Raw genomic sequence first — 26,598 nt, forward strand, 5'->3', positions numbered from 1 at the left:
GGTGAGCATGTGGTTTCCACTCAAGTTCCAATAGTGCAGCAAGAAGGGCAAAATAGTTGATTTTTAAATGGCCAGAGTTTCCAACTTCCAAATTTACCTAGCCACATTAGCTTTGCAAAAGCAGAGAGTAGCGAAAGGATGAAGCTAAATTAATAAGATTGGTAGAAATGGTACTGAGATATGTTGACATCACTTCCGCAGTCTTGCACTAAAAGAAATTGATATATTGCTAGAGCAAAATTGTGTTTTGCGGTCAAAAAATCTAATTTCTTACATTGTTCCAAACATACTGCGGAAGGAAAAAGTTACTTGCCTTGTAACCATCTGCTTGTCACGTGTTGTGTTCCAGAGTCTCATGCTCTGCATACTCCTGCCAGACATTTGAGACTTTGTTTTTCTTTAAAGTTTAAGTCTTATTCCGACTCCTCCCTAAGGCCACAATACACCAGGACATAAACTCCACCTCTGATTGTTTTCAACTAAGCGGGTGAGTAATTAAAGTGGAGAGTTTTAGACAAGTGTGCTGAGCATTAGGAAATGTAAGTGGTAAAAGAGAAAGACATCTGAGATAATCGCTGACTTGCAAGGAGGAGGGAGGGCGAATGTGAACCAACAGCGCTGCAAACTACAGACGGATGGTTACAAGGTAAGTAATGTTTTCTGTTTGTAAAATGTGTGGCTCTAGATACACATGCTCTGCAAAAACTTTAACACAGTCTCTCTTCCCAAAGCAGTGGCTAGTGAGCAGATGATGCAGATGTTTGGGAAAATATTCACCGAGTTTGGCCAACTACAGCCTGTTGATAGCCTTGAATGTCTTCAGAGTAGTTTTTTATGAACATGTAGGAAGCTGGTCAAGTGGCGGTTTTACAGATAACTGCCAAAGGGAGATTACCTAGGAGTGGCATATAAGCTCCCTTTTTTGCACGTGAAATGCGTTTTAGGCAGCGCAGATAGTGCGATTAGAGTTAGCATTGCAAGTCTGTATGCATTTAACAATCCATCTTGCAATCCCGGTGATGGGGTGTCTCAAGTGAGGTTGGGCAAAGGCTACATAAAGTTGATTTGTTTTACGGAAGGACTCGGTCCAGTTGATGTAATGAATCAACATCTCTTTAACATCTATTGTGTGTAAACCCTTTTGATGCGGGAAGAAGATGGACAGCATGATAGTTCAGTTAATATGAAAAAGAGAGACTATCTTTGGCAGGAACTTGAAATTGGTTCTACGGACCATCGTGTTTCTGTGAACCTGAGTCAGTGGTTCTTCCATGGCTAAAGCCTGCAACTCACTGATGCATCTGAGGAGGTGATTTCTATCAAAGATACCTTCCATGTCAAAAACTGCACTTCACAGAAGAATAGTGGTTCCAAGGATGGACTTGTGAACCGTGTAAGAATTACATTATTGTTCTAGAAGGAGTTGGGCTGTTTTGGGGGTATAATTTTTTTGAGGCCATCCATGAAAGCTTCAAAAACAGGAATTTTGAAACGAGACATATGTTCCCTGTTCTGCATGTATAGGGCTACAGCAGACAAATGTAGACAGATGGAAGTGTACGCTAACCCTGCTGTCTAGAAGTGCAACAGGTAGAAGATGATGTGTTGTACAGAGACAACAAGTCTCTGTACAAGTGTCTATGTGTTTACACATGCAGGAGTGGACAAACGTTTGTGGAGTAAACTTTTGAAGTAACAACATATTAGCTGTCTGCTTCTGATCAGCCAGCCTAGATGTGGAAAGACGTGAATGGTTTTCCTGTGCAGATACGCAGACACCACCACTAGTAACTTTGAGAAAACGCTTGGTGTTGTAGTGACCTGCAATGAAAAAACACTGATCTGGTAAATCTGTCCAATAACTACTGAGCAACGGTACAGGTGGTGGACCAGAAAATAGGGATGCAGAAGTAGGTGTTTTTCTGAGTCCAGTGCCACCATGAAGCCTCTTGACGAAGCACTGCAATGACGTACTACACAGTGGTCATTTGAAAGACATCGGACAGAATGTAGTGGTTCAAAGTAGAGGGGTACAACATAGCTTTGCTACGTCGGTGTGAGCTCATCAGCTTGATGGCCTATTTGGCTAACCACCTGCACCTCCGACTGGATCACCTGGAAATGGTCTGGGCTGAGGACTTGACATTATAGCAGAATGTTTGGTGGTGAGGTGTTGATCTCCAGATGCTACACCTGCCATAAATCAGACAGCACCCTATCACCTCTCACTGGAGGACAAAAAAACTCAGCTTTCCACCAACAGGTGTTGTATGATCCAGGTGGGTTAAGGGACTGACAGCAGAGTCACTAAATTGAGGCTGAGGTGACCGAGTTGGAGCCACCTCACCCTTCCCGTGGCTATTACCTCCATTTCCACCTTGTGAGAAGACTTTGGGAGGCTGTGTATCCTGAACGGACTGGCCCTGATAGCACTGCCTTTAGGTGGATGCGGAGGCCGTGGCTCTGCATCTGGGTTGGTAGACTGAAAGAGACCCCATCGACTCGGCCAGGTCTGTGTCCTTTTTTTTTCTTTCTTTTAGCATATCACTAGCCTGAGGGCCTAAGAGATGCTCCACATCAAAAGGTATATTAAGAAGCGCTCTTGCACCTTGGGCAAGAAACCAGAGATTTGGAGCCAATGTGGCATCCGTGGAGGTTACTAGAATTAAGGCAGAGGCAGTGGCTATCGTGTACACGGCACATCTAATGTTTCCATTAGATGCGAATTTCCCTTCGCCGTCAGCTCCTCTCTTTCTAGGTGCCTTAGGGACAAGTTTGATGAGGTCTTTCATTTCCTCCCAGTGGTGTCCGTCATAGTAATGGAGCAGGCCTTCAGAACTTGCAATGCGCCAATGTAAAGCAGCCCCTATTGCCACACTTGCACTAGCAGCATCTATTCACTTACTTTATTTGGCACAGGCGCATTGCCTGTGGCCTCAGCTGAGACTTGTGTATGTGCTGTGTATAACTAATGAGCCGTTGCAAACTAGGGCGCAGTTGAAGTGTAACAAGGACAAGTCCGAGGTCCTTCTCTATGGACCTTTTTCTCCTTTCTTTAGGGAGACTCTGTGGCCCTCAGAGTACCCCCGGCCTAATTCATCTGACAACAGTGTGAAAAAATCTGGGAATCTGGTTTGAGGAGGACCTTAGGTTTACCATGCAGACAAAAAGACTTGCGGGGGCGTGTTTTGGTATTTTAAAATAACTCAGAAAGTTTTTCCCTTTGCTGCCTAGGCCGGCTAGGGAAATGGTGACTCTCATATTGTCCCGCATTGATTATGCCAACAGCTTGTACATTGGGCTTCCAGGGTATCGGATAAAAAAATTACAAACAATACAGAATGCAGCAGCATTAGTTCTACTGCAAATCACTGGGAGATCAAGTATGAAACAGCATCTACGGGACCAGCGCTGACTCACTGTTGTCCATCCAGTCCAATTTAAGGTCCTTACTCTGGTTCATAGAGCCTTGCATGGATTAGGCCTGGTCTACCTCCGCAGGAGTTTTGCCTTCTACGTGCCACGCAGAAGTCTTCGTTCTGCTATTCAGCGCCTAGCAGTTGTCCCCCGTTTCTGCAGGGTCCGCCTACGGGGCAGTTCTCTCTGTGTTAAAGCAGCGGAGGCCTGGAATTCCCTCCCTCTGGAACTGCGTAACATTCAGGATACTATGCTATTTAAGAACCAGTTGAAGACTTTTCTTTTTAATCAAGCCACCTAATCTTTGATGCTTTGCTGTTATGTTCACCAACCGTGCCGGGACACTTGAGTATCCGTGCGCGATATAAATGTTTTGTAACATAACATAACATAACTTGAACTCTGATGAACACTGGGTCATCTGGAGCAGGTTTACATTTCTTCAACACCATTGGTATGACAACTCTGGTCTCCATTGGCTCATGAAAATCAGTTGCCGATTTCAGCATGTCCGTGAGCATAGAAGGTATTGTACCAATCTCTCAGTCTTTGAGAGAGTCTCTAAGAGGAAATCATCCTTGACTTGGACGATGTGCATCTTCAACTTGTGATGGTGTGTAGCCCACTGAATTACCACAGGATACGCTTGATGTCATCAGATCGGGAATGCTCAGTAGGGTAAAGGTCTGGATCGGATTTATTAGTGAAATTTACATTGTTGGATTCCTAAGGACGTCCACTTCCCAGGGCACTAAGGGCTCACAGTATGCATCTTGATGGTGGTATGGGAAACCTGGGGTCTGGATCAGTGAGGAGACTCACAAAGGCACTGGGAGACTGAGGCTGTGGGTAAGGGGATGGTAGTTGTGAAGGGAGAACCTTCAGAAAATTAGGGGAGGAATAGTTTGCTCTTGGCTGTCTCCCTAACCTTTTGGGACCCAATAGTGTAGGAGGTTCAAATCATGACTGCTCCTCAAATACTAACCTCCATTTTTCAGGAATACAGAAGGATGAATGTAGGCTCACGAACAGGAGTTATGGTGCAAATCTTTCCTGTAGAGGAGTGAATGAAAATGTATTTCTGCCTGCTGTTGAGGACCTCTGGTAGTTGCAGCTGGATAGCTCTGAGGTGTTGGCTCGATCTGTATTATAAAATGGGTTATGCAAGCACCCGTGGCTGTTGACCCACCTGGAAATTAATGTGAAACGGACCAAGTTGGAGCTAGCTTTCTGCGGCATCCACAATTAAGATGAAGGTCTGTGCACTACGTGCATGGCTTTCTTGCGCAAGGGCTTAAATACCTGCAGTAACAAGTCCCTCACTGCTGCCCACCCAGGTCCCTACAAATACGTTGACAAGACAAAAACATGGCCCAGAGTTCCTCCCCGAATCATAAAGAAGCCCAACCTTTAAAGAAGCATAGAATTGAATTAAGGGCATGAGATTACAACCAAGTAAGGTTGATGCATATGGACTCCGACCACAGACAAATTGCAAGGTCGGATTGGCCTCTCCCTTGCCACAATTATATTATATCCTACCACTTTCCACCCCAACAGCAGACCAGGAAACACCAAAGAGCTTTGCACTTTTACACCTTAACAGACGATTTACCTATCCTCATGTATTCAACATTTTCCTCATTTCCTTTTCTCGTGTCCAAGCAGACTCCTACTACAGAGTGCCCAAATGCACACAAAACTCCTGAAATAAATATTTTTATTTCTGTCTATTAGAAGTCACAAGTCTCTTGAACTGTCCTTGAGCAGTTGAATTCACAGAGATAGGAGTTTGTTGCCTTTCTGGTGAGAAAGATACATTAAATCCTAACTCGGGTTGACAATTACAGGGTGCCTAAAGGTTGTATTCAGAAGATGGTTCAAGTGAATCAATAATTTAGATCACAGAAGTGTGCCCACAAATCAAGGTATGTACTGGGTTGATTTAGATGTCGCTCCTGGTACGAGGGGAGTATCTCTTGAAAAAGACTCCATCTTTTCTGAGTTTTTTGCTTGGGGAGAATTTTGACTGGTTATGTGCCAAGAAAATCTAAAAGATTAACCAGGGCCTCAGAAAATACTGGAAGGAATGACAAGTTTTGTTTAATTTTTAAACATTTCTTTTTAACAAGCTCAACCCCTGCACATTCCATGCAGTCATGGCCAGTATTCCTAGCATTCTGAATAGTCTGGCAGGCAGGGCACATGTTAAAAAGAAGAACACTCCAAAATGTAGATAGGTTGTAGTTTATTCTTCAAAACTTCAGTAACAGCACCAACGTCCAGCCAGCTAGCTCCCAGCTTCCAACTGACTCTACATGCCATTCCAATGCATCATAGACACCCACAAGGTTCCATAAAGAAACAGCAACATGAATTAGAGTATGACACATCCTCCCCCCAAACAATTCAAATAAGGAAAGAAAAAACACAACAGAAATAAGAACAAAAAAAACCATCAATTCAAGTCTTGGCAGAAGCATTAAGCTTGTCCGGTAAAGTTGTACTCTGTGAAGTTGTACTCTGTTGGACAAGCTTCACAAGCAAAAGAAAATTAACAAACAATCAAGTCATGACAAAATCATTAAACCTGTTAGGCAAACAATGTTCTCTGCTGGACAGACCTCTAGGACAAACACCAGAAGTCATATCACCAGTTACCACCGCCCAAGCATTACCAAAATCAGGATGACTCCGGGAACACTTAACAAGTTTAGACATACTCCAAACTCCACCATTATTTACCCGCACCACATTTCTACTAATAGAAACAATGGTGAAAGGACCCATGAAGGTAGACTTCCCCTTGCAAGTGTGTCTAGGATTTTTGATCAAAACCCTGTCCCCAACATTCCACTTCTTCCTCTTCACCAACATTTTTGAGTCATATCTTGACTTATACTTGTACTGGTGGTCCAAAATTCTATCCCTCTTGGTTTCGTTGGAAATCTCCAAACCCTGACCAGCAGGCAACCAAAAAGGATTCAATTTCAAAACTGCTTTCCTCCCCCTCAATGCCTCAAAAGGTGAAGTAAGAGTCACAGCATTAGGTGCAGTACGATGTGCCCATAGAGTATCCCTCAAGACAGCCTTGAGAGAAACTCTGTAATCCAAAGCACGCTGAACACAACTTTTCACAAGGCGATTCATCCTTTCAGCCAGACCATTCGCTTGAGGCGAATATAACGCAGTCTTCTGGTGCACCACATCACAATCTTTTAGAAACTTACCCATTTCACAAGAAACAAATTGGACGCCATTATCTGTAATCAAAAATCTAGGCACACCCTCCAAAGCAAATATTTTCTTAAGAAATTCAATAACAGTCTTAGCACAGACAGAAGAAGTACATTCAGTGAACACCCATTTGGAAGTGTAATCAACAAGCAAAATGACATAACGTTCACTGGAGGGCAACAACTCAAAAGGTCCCATTATCTCCAACCCCAACTTCGTCCACACTGCTTCAGGAACCGCAACAGGTGACAAAGGCGGACGACTAGTAGAATATGATTTATCATTGGTTGCGCACAACACACAATCTCTGACGACCCCCTCAATCATGTGGTCCATCCTGGGCCACCAATACCTCTCTCTGACCCTAGACTTCGTGAGACTTCTTCCCAAATGACCCTCATGGGCAGCGTTGACAATCTTCAATCTGAAGACACTAGGAGGAATTACCCTCATACCCCTCATCACATTTCCATCCACAAAAGAAATCTCATTTCTGACAGCCCAAAAGGTTTTCATCTCATCATTCAGAGACTTGAAATCTGGCCAGTCAGAACTTATCCAAGTCTTGAGCTCAGACAACACTTTGTCATTCCCCACATCATCCACCCACTCATCCAAAGTAAAAGAAGACTCAACCACCCAACACACACTGTCATTTTTCTCAACATCCACAACACCCTCAACCTCTTCCTCAGCACACACAATAGGCAACCGGGACAAACAGTCTGCAGACTTATTGTTCGACCCAGGTATATATTGGACTTTGAAATTATATTCCTGCAGACCCTCGCTCCAGCGCTTGATCCTAGGGGACAAATGTTCACTAAGTCTGCACGAAAAAACCTGAACCAGAGGACGATGGTCAGTTCTTACCAGGAAAGGGATCCCCCATAAGTAAAATTTAAAATGCTGAATTGCCCAAAAAACACTGAGCGCCTCCCTCTCAATACAAGAATAATTCACCTCAGCCTGCCTAAGAGCCCTCGAAGCAAACACAACTGTCTTTTGTTCGTCATTCACCACCTGAGAAAGAACTGCACCCAATCCTTTCAAACTGGCATCCGTGGTAAGAATAGTCTGATATGTGAAGAAAATGTGGATCACAAAATATTGCCCTATGCAATGGGAGAAAAATTAAGGGGAAACAATGTCACTTCGAAATCACAGTGGCTACCAAAGGCTGCTCACATGCAATCCAATTCAACTGAGAAAACACCACAAGAAACTCAACTAGCTTTAACCTGGCCACTACACTGCATTTCAAAACATACCTCACTTACACACTGTTTGGTTTTCCAACCCTATTCCTATGAGACATACTACACTGTGGGCAGGCACACTATGACACAGTCCAAAGAAACCACGATCATATCAGAGGACAGGGCTGGCCACCCACCATACACCTTCATTACCAAAAGAAATAGACTTGTATATAAACCCTTGGATTATTAAATGGCACTCAGTGGCTCATGTAAACACGTATAATGCAGCGAATAACACTCCACCCAACCAGATGTCTTGTATATTGCATTATGTGGTATACAACACTCAACAGTGTCTTGTGTGAACCAGTAGCAAATGTCTCCCAATTCATCTGGGTGCCCCTTATAAACCTGTATAAAACAGTAAATTACGCTCAACCAATAGAGAGGTCTTGTGTAGACATGTGTAATGTAGTAAATGACACACAATCTCTTCAGGTGCCTGTTCAAAACCTATATGAAGAAACAAATGGTACCTGACACCACCGTTATGTCTCGTGTAAACAATATGTAGCAAACGACACTCAAATCATGCAAGTGTCTGGGGGAAACCTATATAGGGTAGCAAATGACAGTTAACCCATCCGGGTGCCTTGTATTAAAAGAAAAAATTATTATGTAGCAACTGACACTCAATCCATCCAGTTGTCTCGCGTAAACATATATAATGAAGAAACAACACTCAAACCATCTGGATGTCTCATATACATGTTTCTATATATAAACTGGCATTCAGCCCATAAAGTTGTATTGTATAAACCTGCATGATGGAGCAAGCAAAACTCAAGTAAAATCAAAAGAGATAACTAATTCAAAGTAGTTCCCAACACAACTGTTATGGAAAAACACAAACTGGCATAACCATTTAAGGGCAAAGTTACACGTGGAGAATGGTTGGGCACATGAATGAATAAGGGAGGTGGTAGGCTGCAAACTTCTTAAAGCGACCCAATCTTTTACAGCAGTTTAACAGACCAGTTTGCTCAATACAGGTTTCCCAACCAGGTTCTAAAAGAAGAGCCAGCCAGGTGAAGCAGAACGTTACAGGACTGATCATTTCAAATTGGATACAGATAAACATCCAGACTTTGGGAAAATACAGGAAACAAATTAGCAAACTGTAATGTATTAAAATTAGATTTCAACCATATTCTTGTTTTGCTACACAACTGATTTTAGCTTTCTCTTACCTGAATGTCATAAGAACCGATTTTTGCCTTAAAGCAAAAAGCACCAAGAGAGTCAGTCTCAGTTATAAGAGAAGAGGTTCTTTCCTTGTCATGAGGTATTAGGGTTACTTTGTATTTGTTGATCTGTTTGATGGTTTCTGGAAAGTGGGTTACTGAGATCTGTCCACAAACACTGAATCTAGAATTATAAATAAGAATGTGAATATATTGGTTTTCACAGGTCTTCACTGTTACAAAATACATTTAAAAAAAGCACTAATATGTTGAGAAGTAGGTGAATGTTACAGGTTAAGGGTGAGCATAAGGTTCTGCTGAAATGTGGAACAGAAGGATCCGCTTTAGTTCCAAACTATCCACCTCGGAATTAAAAAGCGGGAAATCAACTTGTACCTAACCTCCATCAGAATTCTAGCCTCAATACACAATATACCCAGTGATTTTGCAATTGAACAAGGCCATGAGTCACTGCCACAAATCTGCTCAGAGCGGTCTAAAAACTGGAGAAAGGTGGACCAGATTAGGGAGAGGGTTAGGCAGGAGTAGGGCAGACTTCCTTTGGGAGAGTAGTAAGGTCAGCCTGATTAGTCATGGGGTGGCTAAACCAACTTAGTGATGTGACAGTCATTGACCCAAGGCCATAGTGTTTACCTTGCAGTGGTAGCAGGACTTTGCCCCATTACTCCAGGTGTTCCGGCGAAAGTGGGAACGTGGATATTCCACTGCTCCGGAAAGTGCTGGTGAACAATTCCATTTACCACTAGTCCCGGATACTTCACCAGTTACAGAATAGCTATGTCACTACAGAAACTCTGGTGCAGCTGGGTCTGAGACACCAGGACATAACAAACATCCTGGAAATTAGAACGCCAAAAGTCATGCAACTACCAAACACTTTCAACCAGGGAAACATTCATAGTGAGTTTTAAATTGCTGAGGGTACTCCCAGCCTATTGCCCTTCTGAGGTCGATAACATAAGTACTATTGAGTTTGGTAACAAACATTTGGCTTTCAGTGCCAAGATGCCCCAAGGGATGAACCTGTTCTTTACAAATACATATGCCATGATTTACATTCAGTAACTCGACTCAACATGCATATAAAAAAGGTATGGTGTTTAGCTTTACAATTTTACTCTTTTGGCATTTTGGTTGCAAAAAACTAATCTGAAATACTTTGGGCTAAACTATAGGTGAATACGATGGTGGGAAAATCAGGAAATGGGAATTCAACAGGTAAACATCAACGACTGCAACACACATATTTTAAGAACTTGCAAATGTACATAATGAAACTGCTGGAAGTCAATTCTACCTTCCTTGGCTTTACAAAGACAACTAACTTGCAGAAGTCTTTTTGTATATACTCGTGACTTGCACTATTTCAGTTATGAACAGACAGGACTATTTTATACCTCTTATGAGTAATGTAAAGCTTTACATTTTAAATAATAAAAACAGGCACTAATGTATTAGTTATTTTCTGTAACAACTGAATTATATTGAACAATAATTTATTTCAAATAATCGATTATATTGCAAAACAAGGAAGCTCCAGCACAGTCAGACCAACCCATTTTTTATTAGAGGTTCAGGCAGTTCCTATTGGAGCAGGGCCGAGGTTAATTTTCTTATGGCTGCTCTCTGTCTCGAGTGGCACAGTGGTCACAATAACAGTTGACTAGTATGTGGCCCCAAGACCTCACCAGTGGCTGATAATTCAAACATTCCTTCCATCAATTTGTTCTGTGCTGTAGATTTTCGGTTTGTGGCCATACAACAGTGCTATTTGGATGCAATGCATTTAGATCAACTCTTCAGGATATCCTAAAAATTGGCATGTATCCAGCCCATCTGAACCTACCCTGGACACACGTGGCAAATCATGCCCATTTTAAGTGGCAGCAGGGCACTGAGACTTTCCAAGTAGACTACAAAGAGTCGAAAGGTCACTTGGATACAGCAAGCTCGCTACTTCTTTTTTTTTCAGATGCTTCAAAGAGCCTTAAAATAGTTATACAAATTAAAGCAAACAAATGATGGACAGAATGCTGAAAAAAATCAAACATTGACCCAGTCACAGATCTGTGTTAAATTCATAGTTGTTTTGCTCGCCAAGCCATTCCATATTAGACACAGCCATACGCAAATCAGTCTTGACCCTGCTCCTCATGGGAACAGTCCAGCCCGAATTCCCATGCCAGGTCCTTCTTCGCCCAGAAGCAAGCAACCTGGGACCAGTTTCAGGTTATCAACCCTCATGAGCCAGGCTAGCTTGAATCCAGTGGCGTAGCCAGCATGGGACCAAGTCTGGTCTTACCCTTCCCACTTAGGGTGAAAATTACAGCAAACAAATGATGGACAGAATGCTTAACAAATCAAACCTTCACCCAGTCACAGGTCTGGGTTAAATCCATCCGTTGTATTTGCTCACCACACCTTTCCAGTTTAGCTCCAGCCATATGCAAATCAGTCTAGATCCTGCTCCCCATGGGAACAGTCCAGTCTGATCTGCAGGGCCAGGCTTGGCTGTGAGGAGCAGGGTCAAGACTGATTTGCCTATGTCTGGGTCAAAAATCTGATGTGGCGTAGTGAGCAAAATAACTATGCTTTTAACTCAGATCTCTTGACTATCGGGGGGTTCAAGGTTTGATTTATTCACCATTCCTTCCATCATTTGTTGACGTAGCATTAAATAGTTAGGCAGTAGAATTTCAGGAAGGTATGCATTTCTACAAATATACATATTTTATACACCAGTTCACGTCAAGTGCATTTCAGAAAGTAATGCAGTATTTCCGATCGTAAAACTATTAAAAAGAACGATGCATGTCTAAAATCTTCTTTCAACAGGTTATATAATTTCGTTTGACAAAAATGGAAATGTCATTGTCCGCATATTTCCTACTAAAAAATTCATTTACCAAAGAGTGCTACCTAGAATCAGCAATCTATAAGCAGTTATTTATTGACAGCAATGTAGTAAATTCTGCTCGTTAATTTAGCTTTAAATCAGTTGTTTGGCAGCAGAAATGTAGGTTATTAAGAAAATATATAGTCTTACCCAGTTGCGATAATGTCAGCCAGCTGTGGTGTGTTCGGAGCAATTTTTACTGTAATTGTATCGAAGAATGTATGTTCTTTCTGGGCCTTTATGGTGTAGGTTCCTGCTGTCATGTTCTCAAGGCGAAAAGAACCATCTGCTTTCGTTGTCACTGCGACACAATAAACAGGATTCTGAGCACAACATGCACAGATAAAACGACTTACTCTCAAAAGGCAATAAAACTAGGGATACTGGAATTATGAGATTCTGGAGCCACGCCGTTTTTTGCATAACATGGATTTGCTGCACTTGCCACATAATCCATTATCTGCAGCATAATTTGCAGATTTTAACCCCCAAAAATAGATTCTAGCTTAAAGAGTTCAAAAGTTACTAAAAACGCAGTGAAGAATGTAGCCACGCAGTGGAAATGTCTTTGCAAAAATTGACTGGTCACCTTTCTGTTGCCTATTTAAATATTAACACCTTGACTGCGGCGCAAATTCTGCCACAGTGCTAGAGAATTAATGAGTGGGCGGGGTTCAGACGACCCCCGGCCGTCCTCCACACACGCCCACTGTGACGTCAGACAGCCGGGGGGCCGTCCGACGCATGGAACGGGTTAAATTGGCTCTACTGCGGTGCAACCAATACCCAGTGTTAAGAGTAAAAATGTCAAAATTATGAAGTAATACTATTACAAAATGTGCCGCATTACGTTGCAGAATTTGCTTTTTCCTGACATAATTTACTCAACCACGCTGCATAATTTGTCCCTCCACTCCCGCCCGCACAATGCCAGTGGCCTGGTCTTAAAGGTTAGACTAACAGCAGAACCTCCTCTGGTCTCCCAATCAGACCAGGAACTTAAACCAATTCACCAACCGCTCCTCCGCCCCTGCCTCAACTCACAGCAGCAGCGATGCTGCATGAGGTTCAGCTTGTGGCCCAATGCTTAATTTGTTCCGGTGGTCGCAGGTCAGGGGCACCAACTTTGGTTTTTGTAGCCCAGGAGAAAGATGAAAAAACAGTGACAAAGAGAAAAATCTGAAATGGAAAGTGTGGTAAACAGCAAGGGAGTGTAGGGTTTTGAAAGCAAGGGGCATGAGGTGGGGTGAAAACTAAGCAGCATTGGTATTCAACAACCCAGGAGGCAGGCTCCTTCGAAAATCTATGTCCTCAAGGACGTATTTATCTATTTACTTTACAACTCAAGAGTTGCTCGGCTCAATGTGAAAGCCAATATAAAAGTATCTATCCACTGAATTTAGCAGGAATTACAAAAATATTTTTTTCTGAGAACATTAATCTGCACACAGCAAAACCAAATATCGAAAGCCCAACTCAGAAAAAAGTACACGTAAAAGCAAGGCACTCTTAGGGTCAACCACTCAATTTTCTCCATATTAAAGAGGTAAAGCTACAGTCTTGCCTCGAGGAAAGGCAGGAATCCATTAGACTTTTTTTCAATTCTTGATATGAAGCTTGAGGGACTCGTACACTCAATTGGGACTAATAACTCAATTTTACAGGCCCCTTTGGAAGCATGAGTAACAAGGGAAACCCATGATCTTGGACACCGTCTCAATGAGTTGGGGTAGTTAAAGCAGCCCAAAATATAGCACAAAAAGAGGAAATATTGGGGAATCTGATGAGGTAAATCCGACTCTTCTGGCAAATCACGATTTTTTAGTCGACCCCCAGGGTCCAACTTGTAATGGTGCAGTTTTTCCAGCCCCTGGAGTTATCATACCAGCCGACAGGGCTTTAAGTTAGATGAGAAAAGTGGAGGGTCTCTAAAAAAAGGCATGGTCTATGTTATTAAGGGCGTGACAAACAAACTAAATTTCTTTTGTTCTCATAGTGAGCAACACAAGCGTCATTCTGGTTCCTCTCTTACCTTTCTGTATATATATATATATATATATATATATATATATATATATATATATATATATATATATATATATATATATATATATATATATATATATATATATATATATATATATATATATATATATATATATAAACAAACATAAATGACACTACAACTCATGTAAACCTAAAACCAGCGAAGTCTACTGGCTTTGTCAATGACTGTTTGCTGGTTGAGATAAATGAGTAACAACGAGTCTGTTGTTAATAATATTGAAAATGTTTCAATTCTTAAATTTATAAATTGTTAATTAAACATTACTGAAGCCTGTGAAAGTCCTAGTGGTATTTAAGGCGTCTCAATCGAACAAGTTACTTATCCCTTCAGTAACGCCTTATCTGGTAAGAGACTCACATCAGAAACGTCAGAAACGTTAAGACCAGATTAAGGTCCCACTGAGGCATGATAAAGGGTGAAGGTGGAAACATGTTGCAAACCTTTCAAGAACTATTTACAACAGAGGATTTGAAGAGGCAACAGCAGAAAGGCTGAGATGGCAGAAATTTAGCCCATTAGGGTGCTCAAAAGAGGGCCCTGCTGGGCAACAGAAACAGACCTGCAAGAGGGGGGCAGAAAGAGGATCAATCTGTTTCTTTGTACACCATGCCACAGACATGTCCCAAGGGCAAGCGCAAGCCGCCTTGGAAACTCGAGCGGGCAGAACTGATGACTTTGCGCATTCTCTGTGGTGGCCAACAAATCTAACCATGGCTCTTCCCACAGCTGAAAGAGACCTTATACCACCTCCGATGGAGATGCCATTCGTGATCCACTAGGCATATTGGGCTGAGTGTGTCTGCCCTGACGTCCAGAGAGCCTGCCACATGTTGAGCTATGAGGGAAATGCCCTGATGTTTCAGCTATGTCCAGAGATGCAGACCCTCGTACAGAGGGTCCACAACCCCTAGCACACCAGGTTTGTTTCAGTACCACATGGCGGTAGTGTTGCCCGGGAACATCTGCACTAGCCTTCCCTTGATGGAGGGTAGAAAGGCTTTTAATGCCAGCCGGATCACCCAGAGCGCTAGTAGGTTAATGTGGAGTCCGGATTCTGCCGGAGACCAGACTCATCTCTACCTCATCCAGAATGATGCATCTGTCACCGCTGTCAGATCTGGTGGGGAAGGGAGAGTGGTCTGCTGCTGACTCAATCGCGGTTCATTAACCAGCACTGGAGATCTTTTGCAGTTCCTGACTAAGGCGGAGAGATTACCCTTTTGCTGTGCCCACTGGATATTCCGGCAGGCATGTGTCAGGAGTAAGGGTGGGCGGGCGGCTACGCTCCGTGCACGGAGTGTGCGTAGTGCCGGCTTCTACGCATTTTGCGTAGCAGGCGTAGAATCCGGCACTACGCACGCTCCGCAGACGGAGCGTAGCTGGCCGCCACCCGCCTCCCTCCCGCCCTCCCTAAATACTTTAAATTAAAAGTGTAAAAGAATTAAAAGGCACTTACCTTGCCCGCCGCTGCCCGCCGCGTCCCCGGGGCTCGCTATCCTCATTGCTGCCGTCTTGTGTACTAATGCGGCCGCCCGCGCATGCGCATTAGTACACAAGACGGCAGCAATGAAGATAGCGAGCCCCGGGGACGCGGCGGGCAAGGTAAGTGCCTTTTAATTCGTTTACACTTTTAATTTAAAGTATTTAGGGAGGGCGGGAGGGAGGCCTGCGGTGCGTAGTGGGGCTACGCGGAGTGCGGAGGTGGGCGTAGTTTCTCGCCCACTTCACGTAGCTCCGTGCAGCCCCACTACGCCCAGGGTTAGTCAGGAGCAGGATGCAGGAGGTCATGAGGCACAAAATCCCCAGTCAGTCTGACCAACATTCAGGATAGATGCTGAAACATCAGCTTCATAGCCTGAATATTCTAGACTTGATGTTCGGGAGGATAGGTCCAGAATTGTGCCATATGCAGAATGGCTCTAATGAAAGGGAGTGTCTGAGGAGTCAGGTATGACTTCGGCACGTTTATAGTGAACCCTAACACCGTAGTCTGGCGGTGGGAGACAACCGCCTTGGGTGCGCCTACCTTCAGCAGCTAGTTGTCGAGATAGGGGAGATGGCAACCCTGATCTCCGCAGAGGAGCTGTAGTCACCACCATCACCCTGGTGAACACCAGAGGGGCGCCAGGAGGGCCAAAAGGAAGCACAGTGAACTGAAAGTGCTCATTGGTCCCTGTGAACCGCAGGTAATGCCTGAGGGCAGGCAGGACGCGAATGTGAAGTATGCGTCCTGCAAGTCCAATACTACCATCTAGTCTACTGGTTCCAGGGCAGACAGGACTTGAGAGAGCATGAGCATTCTGAACTTTGTATTCTTGAGGAAGAAATTGAGAGGGTGCAGGTCTAGGTTAGGATGAATGCCTCCATCCTTCTTGGGCACCACAAAGTAGCGGAAATAATAACCACAAACGAATTTTAGTATCCGCACCCGCTTTATGAGTCCCTCGACCAATATAGAAGTCACTTCCTGGTGGAACAAGAAAAGATCGTCCTCAGTTAACATGTCGCAAGTGGGTGGCATGGGTGGAGGAGTAGTCACGAAGGAGAGAGTAGTCCTTTCGGACAACCTGAAGAACCCAGCGGGCTTATGTTATAGACCACCAGTGAGGCAGGTGATGGTGTATCTTGCCTCCCACTGGGTGTCCATGATAGTAAGGCAAACTAAAGGGGGTTGGAGGCTGCGGCTGCCAAGTGAGTGGTGGAGTGGCCCGACCTCGGGCTGCCCAACCCTCTGGGTCTTTGGGTACTGTGTCCTTGGATACGCAGAGGCTGGAAAGCTTGCATGCCGTTTTGGCTGGGCTGGTAAAGACGGGGCTGGAAGCCTCTTCCGTGGCCATGAAAGAAGACAAAGGCAGACTGGGGTTGGCGAGAGGCCATAGAAAGGGCCAAGGACCTGGCAGTAGCTCTGCTATCCTTGAAGCACTCCAGCGCTAAGTCCACCTTGTCTCCAAAGACGGGAGCCATCAAAGGAAATGTCCATAAGCTACACTTGAACATCCCCAGAAAAAAACTATTGTTCTCAGCCAGGTGTGGTGCCGTAAGGCTGCCAACAAAGAAACTGTTCTGCCCAGCGAGTCAGTCGTGTCTAGCCCACACACTGAATCTCTCCAATCAGCCATAGCTTGAAAGAGTATGGCCTGGGCCTACTCAGGGACCATAAACAGCACATGCGTAGCCGAATCCCACAAGTAATAGGAGTAACGGCCCAAAAGGAATGCGTTGTTCGCAAGACTGCAGTGTCAAGATGGTGTAAGAAAACATTTTCTTACTTAAGGTGTCCAGCCTCTTGGATTCCCTAGCCGGTGGGGTGGTAGGGAATGAGTTAGGATTAACACTGAAGGTGGAAGCTTGGGCCACCAAGCTCTCTGGGGTAGGGTGATGCGTGAGGAAGTGGAGGTCACCTGGGGTGGGGCAGTGGTGTTGGGCAAACGTTCTGTTCACAGGAGCCCCTGTGCAGGGTTTGGTCAAGACCCCAGCAGGACGTCCTTGAAGGCTTCATTAAATGGGAGAAGCAATTCTGAGCGGGGTCACTACCGGCTGAAACACCTCCGTCAAGACATTTGTCTTGACTGCCACGGAGGGTAAGCGAAGGTCCAGAAACTCAGCAGACCTTCTCACCACCATAGCAAAAAAAGCCCCCCAATCTCCTGTAAGGGGAGAAAGCTTGCCAGTCTCCTGTAAGGGGAGAAAGCTTGTCAGTATCTGAAGAGGTGTCCAGTCTGCTGATTTCTGCCAAATCCTTACACCAATCCATGTTGGGGTCCAGAGACTGGTATGCTTCAGGGTCGAGCGACCCCTCCCAATCCTCCATGTTTCCCAGAGCAAAAGAATAGGACCAGGACCAGGATCCAGTTGGCACCGAACTACGCCCCTCCGGGTTCATGCCAGAGTCGGGGGATAAGAATAGGGACAGCAGTGCTGGAAGCGTCGACATCATACCAGCGCCGGGGAAGATGGAGGTAGTATGGCTGGCGCCTGTCCGGATCCATCCATACATCCAAGGGGTACAACAGGAGCCAGAGGCGAAGCACCAGTGGGGGCCCCTCCCGAACCCTTCGGGCCCAAAGGCACACAAGCGGGGATGGGCCGCCTAAAAATGAGGTGCATGGCCTAAAAGAACTCAGTTGAGCGGGGTCGCTCCAGCTACCGGAAACTCAGGGAGGAGCGAAGCCGGCTGAGGCACAGGCTCCACCACAGAGCCAGGCCTCCAATGGCGATGCTCTCTCATCTCATCGGATGGCTTAGACTGTTCTTGCACTGTTGGTACTTATCCAAAAACGTTGATTGCGACGAGGATTGCGACGAGGATCTTGCATTCTGTGACTGACCACAGAACCTTACTTTCGACCGGGATCGAGACCATTGCAGCGCCACATGTCGGGCAGCAAGGAGCTTGAGGGAGCATTCCCTCAAGGCCTTGGGGTTCATGAAGTGGCAATCGACACAGGTCATCGCGTCGTGGTCGCGCTCAAGGCACCAAAAGCAAACAAGATGCGGGTCCGTCATCAAAATCTGCTGATGACAGGCACCCCCAGGCTTAAACGGTCTTCCTAATTGACATCCAGCCACACCAAGAGAAAAATCTCAAAAAGAATTTGAAACAAGTTGAAAAAAGTCAGTAAAACATTTACTAGGGCTAGTGCTCTAAATTGACTGTGGGTAGCTCTATCCAGATCTGCACTGACTGGCGCAGAAAAAAAAAAGAACTGGTGTCAGCGTGCTTGGGTGGCACGGATATAGGCACTGCACACGTCACTTCCGGTTCTATGATGCCACGAGGAGCCGAACGATCCCACCTAGCAGCGTGCAGGGATACTGCTCATGAAACATTTCCAGATTCAGTCTGATGCCTTGGGATAATTCTAAGGTAAGTAATCTGAGGCTAGAAGTCTACCAGATAGTCCTATAAATTTCCCTCTTCGATATATATGTACGCACTTTTTCTCTCCACATTTCATCCGTCTGCATATTGTACACTTCATCTCCTTTGTCTTCAGCACCCTCTTTTCATTCTCTCCTTAACGCACTTCCACATATCTGCTTCACTTCACCATCCCCAAACACACAACACACCCACCTAAAAGAACTGCATTTTCTTATACTTTTGCTTTGTCAATATTTTGACTATTATGTACGTTCTTCATACGCAATTTGCACAGAATCACAATTGCGACTGGAATATGTGACCATTGTGGTGTGTGCTCTACTGAGAGGCCAAGGATTGGATGACCAGACCATGCACTTTCTGCAGCTCTCTGACCCATTGATAGCCACTCTACAAGAGAAATAGGTGGTTTGAAAAGAAATATTGAAACACAACATCCTGGAAATAGCTAACACTCTTAGGGAATGCAAGATTAAGTAAAACGTGAAATACAAACAGGAAACAAATCAGTGACGTAGATTACTTTACATTCATTGTTCAGAAGTCAATCATGTTTTAGCCAGTAAAGTGTATAATAGGATTATAGGGTGCGTTTAGGACCTCTTCCAATAACCATTTCTAATTACTACTGGGTCTGGGCCCTAGAGGATCCAGGCCCATTTAAGGCCCTGCCAGCTGATAACATTAACTACCTGGACCGGAAGTGCGGGTCCCGTTAACAGAACACAAGTAACGGGGGTCCGGTGTTTAGCCACAAAGAACTGCAGGAGGAGGTATAAGCAGGGCTTTAAGAGGGCCGGGTCTCACCGGTGCTGAGCACCAGCAGTTTTTAAAGGGGGCCTCGAAACGGGTCTCTATCGGGCTCTGTTTTGTGCTGTTTTTTCCAGACTGCAGTGACAGCAACAGGCACATCGATGTGTGTATGCTCAGACTGCTCACTTCTCACTAGTGGAGAAGTTATGGCATGACGTCATGCCAGGTGAGCGTTGCAGGGGAAGGGAAATCGTTTAAAGAGTCATTTTCCTCTCTGGATTTCCCTTCTCTTTCTGAAACTCAGGAGCAGCAACATTGTTGTGGTGTCACCAGGGTTTTAAGTCGAAGCTTTTTCAATATTATATACAAGCCATAGTTGCTGCTTATTTATCTTATGCAATTAACAACCATTGACAAAGCCAATAGTTATGACTTTTTGTAGGTATGATGTTACTTGTTCTATCATATATCTGGATGCAATAACAAACAGAAAATATCAAGTCGGGTTGCACACTATGCGAAGCACAGATTTTTAGTTTACATGTTTTTAAGCCACGCCCTTAATTACATTGGCCACGCCCCTTTGAGAGATTCCCTCCCCCCCCCAGTTTTTTCATCCCACTTAAAGCCCTGGGTATAAGTAAGGGACTCTGATAGCCCAAAGCTTTATACAATGAAACAAGCTGTCGTACCCAATGATTTTTACAGTACTATGGTGAGTCTTGGTCGAGGCAGAGCAGTGGGGAGCGTAGGTGATGGGTGAAATGGGCGAGTGCCCATTTTTCTCTACCGATCTGGAAATGTCCGGTATATTTCGAAGCACAGGCACAATTTTCCAGTCATTGATTTGCGCAAAGTCAGTGCTTCATTTGAGCCGGTGGTTGGCAGTGGGGCCCACCAGCACTTGTTTTTGGAGACCGACACTTATTTTACAGCATCAGACCTTTCCTGATAGCAGGAGAGTGAAAACTCACAAAGTGGAAAGAAGAAAGAAGAGAAAACCCCATCTCAAACATCGAAAGCAGAAACACGAACCAGCCAAATAAAAAGGGGCAGCGAGTGTCTGGTACTGGATTAAATAAAGCAGGAGGTGAACTGTAGACTGCTCAGACATGGTGTTTGGCGTGCAGGCATTTAAAAGCACGGGGCTACGGTGTAATAAGATAGTCTGTAGCCGAGTTGTGCTAATTTAAGTAGATTTATTGAGGAATTATCAGCTTGAATCATAGGATTAATAAAGCCCCACCAGGGGCAGCTCTCTTGCTGCTCAGCCCTCTTTCCAACTCTCATCCATCCACCAGGCATCCCACACATTCTATATTACCTCACACACTCCACCATTCCACCAGATACCACACCACCTTCCCCCTTAAAGGAACACAAACAAATGAGTAATGTAAATAAAGAGAAAGGTCGTTCTAACCTTAAAATTTACATTGCAAAAACTGAAACTTTCAATAAATGCATAAAAGTTCTCAATATGACCACCTCTTCCCACTTTTTACTTAAAACAAGGAAAGATTGACAACACATATTTTCGCACTAAAGATTTTTTAAACAGGATGTAAGAAATTGAATTCAACGTCACCAACACAACATACTAGTTGGCCAGACTAGCATAGTGAAGGTAACGGAGACTTCAACAATTGAAAAAAATGTAAAAATGAAAAGCACAAAAAGTACTTAACTCAATTACAATTCATACTAAGTAGCGTGTGCACAACGTACTGTAAATAGGAAAATGTAGGTGACTACACCAGAGAGTCACATGCAATGTACCATAATTTAAAATAAAACAGAACAGACTAAAATGTGTAGATGACAAATCCACAACAGCAATTTCAGTAAAATAGTAAAGTCACATGCTGGAATGCAATTTCAAGTATTACAATTAAAAGTAAGACGACATACACTAAAATGTGTAAGAGACTAATCCATCGGCAAAACATCTTAAGTAAAGGTGGAAGTCACGTGCATAGTACAATCGTAAAAATATAATTTGTATGAAACAAATTTGTGACAAATTCACAGCACTAAAATTAAGAAAAATGTGAATGTTACAAGCTCAAATATTAACAAATAGCATGTGAATTAAATTATATAAATATGCACTAAAGCTCAGAAATCCAATAAGCAATATCTAATTAATAGTAAGATATGTATTCATTCCAAAATAGAAGAACACAGGAGTAGATTTATTGATGAGTTATCAGCTTGAATCACAGGATTATTAAAGCCCCACCAGGAGCAGCTCTCTTGCTGCTCAGCACTCTCTTCCAACTCTCATCCATCCACCAGGCATCCCACACATTCTATATTACCTCACACACTCCAACATTCCACCATTCATCCACATTGGCTGAGCAGCAAGACCGGTTAGTGAGGAAGGTACATGGCATCCAAACCAGGATACCATATAGGGCTTCTGAGCGCAGCTTTTGGCTCAGTTTATTATAAATTAAGCACTGACAATACTGCACGTGTAATTCTGGACATGTCAATTGTAACAGAGTAAAGATTTTTACTTCAACGAAGCACTGTAAAATGGGACGAGCGGGACTGTATTACAAAAAAGTAAGAGGTTAGTTGTACATCTGATTTCTAAACAAATCAAAGCTCCTCCTTGCACCCAAATACGAGTCAGAACAGAAACTATCCGGATACCTGACAGCACGGGGAAGACCGTTTTATTTGGCGAGTGATATGAAAATGTCGCTCCAACTGCAGCCTACCTTTGATTTGGCTGTTCAGGGTTACAGTGGCGTCAGCAACTCCATCACCCTCAGGACCATTCAAAACTCGGCCAGTCACGGAGAACCCCATGACGTGGAAAACGGGCTAAGAAAAACACACAAAAAAAACACACACACATGTAAAAGCAATCTGAGAAAAGTCAGTGGTCCAAGTGCTTTATCAAAAGTTTGGGAAATGTGATACTGCGCACAAATTGGGACGGTATGAGTGAGTGTGGGGGTGGGCCAAAGGGGTGGCTAAAAAACAAAAACAAATATTCTGTAAATTTTTTGGTGTCTTTCACCTTCAGGTAATTACATATAAAATAACGCACAGTTTAAATAGAAATAAATGCAAGTTAAGCTAATCAGTGGAAAAGGCTCTATTTTACATTGTGAAACCTCTGTTAATGTACCGCAGAGGTAGGTCTGTAACCAGAAAGCCACAAAACTGTACCCTGGTTGGTGCAGTGGAGTGGAGACTAGTGACTTGTTGCATGTTTAGTGCTACAAGCCCTCAGTCGGTGACATAAAGCACTATAAATATGTAAGCCATTATTTTAAAACTTGCATTACACACAGTAGTATAATATTTGCAAACAATTTTATGATAAAAAAGGCTTCCTAAATATAGATTTTAGTATTACCCAGACTGTACGTAGTGCATTTTTTTTATAACTGGTCTTTAAAAGCACACACTTCACAGCTCAGCTGGTAACTCCCTCACAATACCCCTGAAAAAGAATAAATATGCGCTAGCAGGAAACTACAAGTGATTCATTCAATTAAAGCCAATACCGTCTTCCATGAACCCTTTACAGTTACAGATTAAAGAGTTGCGCACATATACATTTCTTTCAGGCAAGCAGGCACCTTGGCAGGAAGGCTTGTTTAAATGCCTGCCCGTCCCTCAGTTTCACAGCATCGGAGGCTCCCTGCCTCACACTTTAGTTTAAGCATTTCAGTCTTGGAGTTAACGGTCCCGGGATGGTTGCCTTCTTAAAAAAATAAAAAAAGGTAGGGTAACTGTCCTTCTTAAATTATAAAAGTATAGGCATGTCGTGACTCTCCGATCCTGCCCCCTTCGACCACTAAGAAAAGTCTCAGCGCACAAACCCAGATTATTTTACAAAACTAAAGGTTGGTAGGCTGGTATTATAGAAGGAAGACATGAAGTCATTTAAGGAAATACACTCACTTAGGATGCAGCCCCTGCGACTTTCCAAAGGAGACTATTTTAGTTCTCTACACACCAGGAGAAACGCAGTATAATATAAACCAGAAACACAGTGAAGATGATCAGTCCGAGGCAGCCAGAAGCAAGTGAGACAGCTGGAACCCTCAATTGTAATCACACACCATGGAGACCATTATGACATATGATGAACATTGCAGGAGAGGTGGAAGAAAGACTCCTGCCCCCAGAGGCAGGGTCTGGTGGCTTAGTGGACTAATACATCTACTGTAGGGGTCTGTGCTCGACCTCATGGTCACAGGTTCAAATTCCTGCAGGTCCACTCAGCCTTTCATCCTTCTGAGGTCGATAAAATGAGTAACATTGAGTAGTGTAACAATAAACATCTGTTATTCAGCGTCAAGATACCCTTGGGTGAACATGCACTAAAACATATATACACATGTTATGTTATGTTAAATAACTATTAAAACTCAGATACTATAGACACCGGAAGTACATGGCAAAAAGACGTTACTATTTTTGTCTTGCATGCCTTGAACACTTCTGTTCAACTTTAATGAGTGTAGACTGTAGCGTCTTCTAAATAAAAGAACGCTGGAACTCTTTTGGTTCTCACTGTACACCATAGGCTTGTGAAGTAAGAGTTGGAGAGATGAGTTGAAGGCAGGCTTAGAATGTTGAGTCCTAACTAACACGCAGTGGAACAAAGACATGTAACTACTATTGTCCGTGTGTGGCGTGGTTATTGGCGAGTACCTGAGCTGATAGGACGCTACACAGACTTACAACAGATCAATGACATTGTTTTTTTTGTTTTCACCAAAGGAAATGATGGATCTTAAGTTTATGTTCCGAAACAGTGGGAGAGTTTTAATTCACGACATGGCTGCCATCATCAGAGTTATAGATTAAACATGTAAAAATTACTCCGAGCATGTCTTGCAGGCTCCCAGTCGGTGTCCAAGCAAAAGAGACCACTCCCAAACTAGCTGCTGGCGAGGGATGCCAGGGCTTAGATACAATTATCGCAACTACCCGATAAAGTGCCTTAGACCTACTGCGGCCCACAAAGTCGCCTTCTATCTTCAGGCGTCATCGACACACAGCAGAGCAGTAAATCTCAGGCCCGGGTCAGCACAGGTACCAAACAAAACCCTATCTAGGTGTTTCCAAGCCGGAACAACAAAATACCCTGAAATTGCACGGATACACGTTTTACATTTAGAATAACGAGGCTGTTGTCCCAAAATAACAGGGCATTTAGCATTCTTTCTAGGTTTAACTTCTAAGTGGCTTACCTACATTTGAAGTAAACATGCGATTCTAAAGCAGACACGTGGAAGGCTTTTGGCGTGTCCTTGCAATAGGGGAAGTTTCACTTTGGCCCTTTTACACGTTCACAGCAGCAGCACATTTTTAATTTATGAGTATATAATTTGCCAAAGTGCATGACTCGTGCAGCTGATGAAACAAATGAATTAAGAGGCTTATAAACTAGGACATTGGCAAATTAAGAATCCTTTTTTGCAGTACATGTGGTAGAAATACTGCAAAGTAGGAGTTCATTTTAAATCTTAAGAGCTAGTTGTTTGGAAATTGTAAACCACTTTTACTGCATATTAGCTGAGAACTTTGTCGATTAAAGTATATATGTTAGCGCGTGTACGGTTGAAAGTCCCTGGCGAGAAGGCACTGTGTTGTCTTGCTCCTCCTTTCAACGATTCTTTTTTTATTTCCAAAATACTTTATTGGTTTTCACAAGGTATTTGTATGCTTTACTACTGTACAGGATACTTGGGCCCGGAGTTTCCTCACATGTTTTCTAAATTACATTTTTTGTACAAGTTGCTCACCAGCAGAACACAGTATAATTTTCCCATGTCCAGGACATGATAAATAACTGTTGGTCGCTGATATTTAGTAGTGGTGGGTGCAGTTTTTTTTTTTACCTGCACCATCATTTTCAGAAGCTGCCTACTGACCCTTTCAGTTAAATCTGTACAATACAATGTGTACATGTAACGTTGTGAAGTAAATGAGGATTGCCGAGCACACTGAAGCGGAGAGGCCCATCAGTATATGTGCATCTCATAGAAAGTAGGGTGCCATGTTAGACAGTACAGCCCTGAGACAGCCGCTTCGCCCCTGTTCTATGAAGGTCCAAGCAAAGGCCCCTCAACTCAACTTGTAGTGTTACTCAACTGGGTGCACACAATCTTCAATGGAAGAGGAATGACTGTTCCCTGTTTCACACCAGTTAGGGCAGGTGAGCCTGTAGTCAGGAAGTAGCAACACCATAGCCAAGATGGTGGTCAAGAGAAAGAAATACACGCACAGTCCCACTGAGTATTGTGGGAAATATTCCCTCTCCGCTCGATAAGAGACCATGAGGAGACTGTGGGATGTTAGTTACATTAAACTAAATTAAACCTGAAAAAGATGCACTTAAACTCAAAAGGTTCATGTAAAAAATTCAAATGTCCAACTATTCAGCATGGCTGGAGGATCTAGCTCAAACTGCCACTACTGGACAACATAAACTAGCCATGTGTGCCAGGTATTAAAGTTCAACTTTTGTTGAACTACTGCATTTACTAAGCTCCTTAACTATAGGACACAACTCATGTGTAACAGAACTGAAGAGACAACATGTAATGGAGCAAAATCCTTTTGCTTAATTCCCTGTTAAACAAGCAGCAAATCTAGCAGAAACGAGTTTGCTCAATTTTAGACCCAATGCAGAGAGTGCATGTTAAGATCAGAATACATACAGCTGCCACAGAGATCATTTCTCAGTACTCCACAGAGGCACTCTTTTCTTCCTCTTTACAGAGAAAAAGTAGGCTTCTCCCACTAGTTTTAGTAAATGGCCAGGCCTCAGATGGAATTTTTTTTTAGGCATTGGGAACTGAGTAAGTAAGTAAGATGAATGAACAGTTTATGCA

General features: G+C 43.6%; 1 protein-coding gene across 1 annotated transcript in view; it reads right to left on the reverse strand.

Annotated features, from left to right (window-relative positions):
* LOC147688566 (BOS complex subunit NOMO1-like) overlaps positions 1-26,598 on the reverse strand; it is a 301,458-nt gene that overhangs the window by 204,751 nt on the left and 70,109 nt on the right. The window contains exons 10-12 of the mRNA XM_086941434.1: positions 22,456-22,561; positions 12,168-12,318; positions 9,107-9,284 (exon numbers count right to left, since the gene is read on the reverse strand). Coding sequence (XP_086797560.1) covers positions 9,107-9,284; positions 12,168-12,318; positions 22,456-22,561 — 435 coding nt within the window. The remainder of the gene's footprint in view (positions 1-9,106; positions 9,285-12,167; positions 12,319-22,455; positions 22,562-26,598) is intronic.

This window comes from Lissotriton vulgaris, chromosome 10 (genome assembly GCF_964263255.1).
Source record: "Lissotriton vulgaris chromosome 10, aLisVul1.2, whole genome shotgun sequence".
Taxonomy (NCBI): domain Eukaryota; kingdom Metazoa; phylum Chordata; class Amphibia; order Caudata; family Salamandridae; genus Lissotriton; species Lissotriton vulgaris.